Source organism: Vulpes lagopus, chromosome 8 (assembly GCF_018345385.1).
Source record: "Vulpes lagopus strain Blue_001 chromosome 8, ASM1834538v1, whole genome shotgun sequence".
Taxonomy (NCBI): Eukaryota; Metazoa; Chordata; class Mammalia; order Carnivora; family Canidae; genus Vulpes; species Vulpes lagopus.
The window spans coordinates 127,275,582-127,282,015 of record NC_054831.1 but is presented as its reverse complement, the minus strand read 5'-3'; the positions used below and the strand labels follow the sequence as shown (position 1 = coordinate 127,282,015).

Below are 6,434 nucleotides of genomic sequence, written 5' to 3'. Positions count from 1 at the left end.
CACCAAGCACAAGTTCCCTCCTTACCCACAAGGTAGCTTGCCTTTTCCAACTGTAGAGACACACACACACACACACACACACACACACGCACGCACACGCACACACGCCCCTCAGGAGTGATTTGGATTAGACAACGAATAGCCAGACAGCACCTCCCAGAGATGGGCGCACATGCAGCAGCTGTCAAAAGGAGAAGTCATTTTACTTTCTTTTAAACTTGCAATGTTTGTCTTTATTTTGTTCTTTATATTTTGAAAGTGAAAAGAAATAGTATTGAGTCAATTTCTTTTGTTTTTTTTTTTTTTTAAATATTTGTTCTATATATTTACAAGCCTTAAAGTTGCTCTAAAGATTTCAAAAGTATTAAGAGTACTTTTCCCAGGGTAGCACTTTTTTTTTTTTAATTTTTAAAACAATTCTTGGAGTTCTCTGGTCCACAGCATTTCCTTCTGTTCCAAGGTTACGTATGTTTTGATTACTATTGTGATTTTTTTTTTTTTAATTTTCTGAAGCAAGCTGAGAGGCAGGCAGAAAGATTTGATGCCAAAAAAAAGAAAAAAAAAAAATCTTTCTTACCTTATTCACCCCAAACCTTCTTAAATCTGGACTAACTACTATGCTTTAAAACAAACGTGAGGTGCATCTGAAGGGGAGGGAAATTTATTTCTCTGCTTTTCTATTATACAAGTTGTTTACAGAAACTGCAAATTAAAAAATTACACTGGCATTTGCAGTCCTTAAAATAAATTAAAAGTTCTCAACTTTTTTTTTTTTTTTTTGCTAAACAGATGTGTTTTTTTTTTAAAGTATGAGTCCTTGTTTAAAAAGAAAAGATTAAAACAGAAAATATTTTCTATAAATAATACATGTATTTTGGTTTTAGTGCTCCCGCCCTCAGGTTTGAAGTTTACTTTTTTCCAGTACCTTTTTCCTCCATGATCACCTTTTTTCTCTTTCCCCTCTCCCACTCGTGCACACGTGGGGATTTCTGCGAGAATTGGCCTTGCTGCACTGTGATTGGCGAAGACGTGAAACTTTTTAAAAAAATACTTAAATTGTTTCTTTTGTTTCGTTTTGTGTATTTGAAGCTTTAGTTATCCTCAGACTCCTCTTCTGCTTCCCGCAGCCACGTGAAAAACGCAGTGACAGATTTCAGAGCTACACCCTTCCCATTCTGCTCTGCAGGGTCCTTGCTGCTTTCCCATTTGTAGAAGGCATCCTCAGAGATCACCTCCTCATCATATAGGCAATCAAAAAACATCCGTAGCAAATCTGCAAAGAAATAAAAACATATCATCAGTTCTGGAGGTGCTGTAGTTGTGAGGGAGAGATTGTATTTCTAAGGAATGTATGAATGAATGCACAGGAATTCCCCTATAGAAGAGCATCCATGACAATTCATTATACTCCCTCTTGATAGTATAATAGCAAAATGACTTGTCTAAAGAACATGAAAAAAGATTTAAGTGATCTAAATTATTTTTATTGCTATTACTTTGTTCAGTTTGAAATATTTTCTGATAGTCCTGAGGTGTTTGATATGATTTAGTTCTCAAGCTACACGCTACAAAAATTAAATACAATTTTAACTTTCTTCTTTATACATTCTCCATTGTTTGAAATTTTACAATAAAAATATATAATTTTTACATATTTTGGAAGAAAAAGGCAGAAAGTACTTTCCCCCTCCTAATGTTGCTTTCAAATTGGAAAGAGTAATAATTTATATGGAAAATATGGGTAAAAACTATCTCATATGGATTTTATCCAGAGGAAACAATGGTCTGTTGTTTTCAATGCCCAGATGATCTGGGCAAATTTAATTAATTCTGTTTTGGTCCCAAAAAGGAAACTTAGCTTATGTTATTGTTCAAAAAAGAAATAGTTGGTAAAGTTATATATTCTTTATTTTTAATCCCTTTCATTGTGGGCTCTTAAATTCATTTATGATTTATTTATTTATTTTTCTTAAATTCATTTAAAGTCAGCCTCTATTCATATTAATGGAGGGAGACAATATGACAAACAGTAACTGATAATAAATATTAGGCTTAGAATGAGTCATATTAAAATTTTCTTTAGATTTATCTTTGTAATTTTATTAGTGAAGCTGATATTGAAGTCACTTGTCATTTCATTCTCTAAATCCTGGCCGGTCCAATGGGGAAATGGACACAAGTGGTCAAGATTCTATTGATGGTAAATCTCGAATTAAACATCTCCCTGGGGATTATTAAAGTTGATAATTATGGGAGATACTGTAATTTGATGGGCTGAGCATATAGTATTAATTTCATCTCTTGAAAAGTTAATGAGTATTCATCCTGTAAGAACAGAAAAAGGAAGTTGTGATGTTAAACAACCCTCCAAAGGTCTTGAGAAAGAAAACAAAATCAGTTAATTCTGATTTAGACTTAGATGTCTCCTTAATTACAGCCTGAGGATTATTTGTTTTGAACTTTTATCTCCCAGAGGGATTCCTTAGCACTAGCAAAGAAGGAAAGCCCAGCAACAGACACAACTTAAGGAATTGCCAAAGAGCTACTTCAATGTCATCTCGAAAATTGCCCTGTACTATTATCTACTTTCACACCAGTTTCTACTGACTTTTCAAGATTTAATACAATTCAGTTAATTTACCAGTATCACTAAAACTTGGGTGGTTCAGGTTACCTTGTTTGTCTGGTTAGCAAAGAATTAATCATAACCCTGAAGTGAAAATTAGTCTAAAACACCTTCATGTGTTTGTTGCTTGGCTGAGGGTTCTGAAGAGTATCATCTTTCATTACTAAGATCTGTGTAAAAGAAGGTGAAAGCCTGTAATGCAATGCATGTATGCTACCCCCAAGATGCTCTGCATTATCCAAAAGGGTAGTCACTAATCACATGGGGCTATTTACATTTAAATTAAATAAAATTTGGGGTGCCTGGGTGGCTCAGTCAGTTAAGTGTCTTGTCTGCCTTTAGCTTGAGTGGTGTTCCTGGGGTCCTGGGATTGAGCCCTACATTGGGCTCCCTGCTAAGCAGGGGAATTTGCTTCTCCCTCTCCCTCTGCCCCTCTCCCTGGCTTATGCTCTCTTGCTCCCTCACTCTCTCAAATAAATAAATTTTAAAAGTCTTTTACAAAATTAAATAGCGGGGTGCCTGGGTGGCTCAGTGGTTGAGTGCCTTTGGCTCAGGTCGTGATCCTGGGGTCCTGGGATTGAGTCCCACATTGGGTTCCCCATGGGAAACCTGCTTCTCCCTCTGCCTATGTCTCTGCCTCTCTCTCTGTGTCTCTCATGAACAAATAAAATCTTAAAAAAAAATTTTTTTTAAATTTTTTTTTTAAATTTTTTATTTATTTATGATAGTCACAGAGAGAGAGAGAGAGGCAGAGACACAGGCGGAGGGAGAAGCAGGCTCCATGCACCGGGAGCCTGATGTGGGATTCGATCCCGGGTCTCCAGGATCGCGCCCTGGGCCAAAGGCAGGCGCCAAACTGCTGCGCCACCCAGGGATCCCTTAAAAAAATTTTAATTAAATAATATTTAAAATTAAGCTCCTTAGTCGTAATAGCCACATTCAAGTGATCAATGTATATATTACACCATACATTTCCATCACTTAGGCAGACTTGCCCTAGGAGAGTTTTCTTATAAAAGTCAAGTACATAAAAAATCCAAGTTTATTAAAGTTGTTGGTAATCTGAGTTTTGTTAGTAGTGATTTTTCTATATTCGCTGTTCAAAACCCATCACAGCATCCCTGAAGTCTTGGCTTGGGTAAATCTCACCCACTGGTTGGGATAAGAAAAGGTAAACTTACTGGCAGGTTGATCAAGTTTTACTATTGATGCTTGTAGTGCATAAAGTGCTTGCAGTTCCTTCTCTGTATCTGAGTCTAGGTACTTGAGTAAGATCGGCACTCTCTGCTTGATAACAGCAGTGTCCACTCGGAAGGTAGAACAGTCGGCTACAAGTGACACAAGAACTAAGCATTACATTTAAAGAGTTAACACACATCCATTTTAAATTTTCTGAGTTGATAAGACATGTGACTATAAGGAAAGCAGAAGCAAGGGGGTCCAAGGAAAAGATTTTGAAATCTAAGATATTCTGAAATTAATGGGATATTCTCCTTGAAATAATAAAAATATTATATGTATTTTGAGTGCTGTGTTTCCTGAAAATAAGCACACCCAATGCTTTATCTTTAATCATACTAAAACAGGGATAGTGGTTTGTGATATTCCAAACTACAAAAGAAATATTAAAAAGGAAGTTAAAGTGAGAGTTCATGCTCATCTTTTCAGAAGGGTAAAAGAGAATCATTTTATCATTACCAAGAGGGCAAGGACTAACAGTGACAGTTGCAGACAACATGTAAAATCTAGGCCCTTTGGGGTTAAAAGGCACAGTACAAAGAGGCTGAGGAAAGTATCCTCAGTGCCAAGGAGCATGAGGTTTTATTTCCTCTGTAAGTTAGTAGTGTGACACAATCTTGTTTTAAAAAGCAGCTTTTATACTTTCCAACTGTGACTTTATTTTTAAATATTTATTTTTAGAGAGACAGTGAGTGTGAGCATGTGTGCAGGTGGGGGGCAGACGGAGATGGAGAGAGAGAATCTCAAGTAGACTCCCCGCTGAGTGAGGAATCAAACACTGGGCTCAATCTTAGGACTCTGAGGTCATAACCTGAACTGAAATCAAAAGTCAGACACTTAACTGACTAAACCTCCCAGATGTCCCTATAACTGTGATTTTAAAACACAAGTCTTACAGGGGACCTGAGTAGCTCAGTTGGTTGAGTGTTCAACTCTTGATTTCAGCTCAGGTCATGATTTTAGGGTTGTGAGTTCAAGGCCCTCATTAGTCTCTGCACTCAGCACAGAGTCCACATGTCCCTCTCCCTCTGCCATTTCCCTTGCTCGCCCTTGCTCAATCTCTCTAAAATAAATAAATCTTTAAAAAACAAAAAACTCCAAAAAGACCAAAACCATTAGTCTTACAGGTCCAACGATGCTGGAAACGATGACTTTCTATTAGCTTGTTATTTACACTTCATTAGAGACCTAACAGTGAAAAAACATTCATCTGACAAAAAACTTAAATTATAATTCTGAAGCTATCTTCTAAAATGATGATAGGCCTGAAATTCTGAACAATTTTTGAGCAGATTGGACTTTTTCTCCCACTGCAGTGACAGAAATGTGAATTTTTGTCTGAAGCTAGGTGGATGATCTCATTCAATATTGTTCAATGCTGTATGCAGCTTAAATACTTAGGGTTTCTACCAACCCTAATCCTATCCACCTATTTGATTAATATTCAATGACATTGTCTTATCATCCAAGGTCAACATAAAGCAAAAGAAGCAACTGGTGTTTTCTTTCCTCATATATGTTTTTATATAAAATAACTTTTCTGTTGAGACGATGAGTCCTTCACAGATATTTAGGTTAAGAATATTCAACCCATTCACTGTAACTCCTTAAAGGAAGACAGAGGAGGCTCTGCATACTGGAGGTTAAAGGCAAAGGTAAAGCCACATCCAACAGAGTAGGAAACAACCCAAGAGACATGTACCCGCTTTCTGCTCAATTGAAGAACACAAGGCATTCAGTAGCTGCTCAGATCTGGGCTTTCTAAAGACACAGTAGCTATTTATGCTCCTGCTTGAGATAGCCAGGAATTGTAGACAGAAATGGCATCTATTTGCATAGAAAATAAGTTTCACAGGGCAAATTTTGAAGACAATATAAACTCAGACCCATATCATCAGCAGTTAACATACTAGGGATTTCAGATGTTAAGAGTTGCCTTCAGAAATGTTACTTACCTATAATAGCTGCTTTACAAACGGCTGTCATTAAAGCTCTAAGGAATGTAGGTGAACTCATCTGGCTTTCATCTAGATTAGCCTGAAATCAAAAGTAAATGGAATAGTTAAACGTACCCTTGCACATCAGAAGTGATTTCTCCTAAACCATGCCTCATCTAGCACTAGAGCTACCATCAGTTCTGAAAATATTCTAAATAGCAGCATTTAGTTTTCAGAGAGCTTACTACTGCCTATACCTTGCTCAATCAATTATACAGTGCTGTGTACTATGCATTTGGAAGTATAACCATTTAAAAACATTTTTCTTCCTCCATAAATAACTCTTATTAAGATGATCTCACCAAAGTGTGTTTTAAAGACTATTTTTTTCTGATTAGTGTGCAACTATTTTTAGATGTGCTAACATTGCTTCTTCATCTTAATTTTAATGTGAATTAGAGATTAAACTCAAGCATTGTCTCAATTCCTTCAGGTGGTGGTGAGGAAGATGTTAGTCTTTTCTAAGGATGGCAGAAAAAATATATTTAGAGATATGAAAAATAGAGTAAATGGGTCTCAGATTTATTTTTTAGTTTCTCTTGACATCTTCTTAAAAAAAAAAGAAAGATCTT

General features: G+C 36.3%; 1 protein-coding gene across 17 annotated transcripts in view; it reads right to left on the bottom strand.

The window, feature by feature from the left end:
• Positions 1 to 226: 226 nt before the first annotated feature.
• The window catches only part of EIF4G3 (eukaryotic translation initiation factor 4 gamma 3), a 336,337-nt gene continuing 330,129 nt past the window's right edge, over positions 227 to 6,434 (bottom strand). For all 17 annotated transcript variants that reach the window (XM_041768194.1, XM_041768199.1, XM_041768195.1 and 14 more), the window contains 3 exons: positions 5,821 to 5,902; positions 3,808 to 3,954; positions 227 to 1,273 (listed from right to left, as the gene is read on the bottom strand). In XM_041768194.1, coding sequence (XP_041624128.1) covers positions 1,092 to 1,273; positions 3,808 to 3,954; positions 5,821 to 5,902 — 411 coding nt within the window. In that variant the 3' untranslated portion in view covers positions 227 to 1,091. The remainder of the gene's footprint in view (positions 1,274 to 3,807; positions 3,955 to 5,820; positions 5,903 to 6,434) is intronic.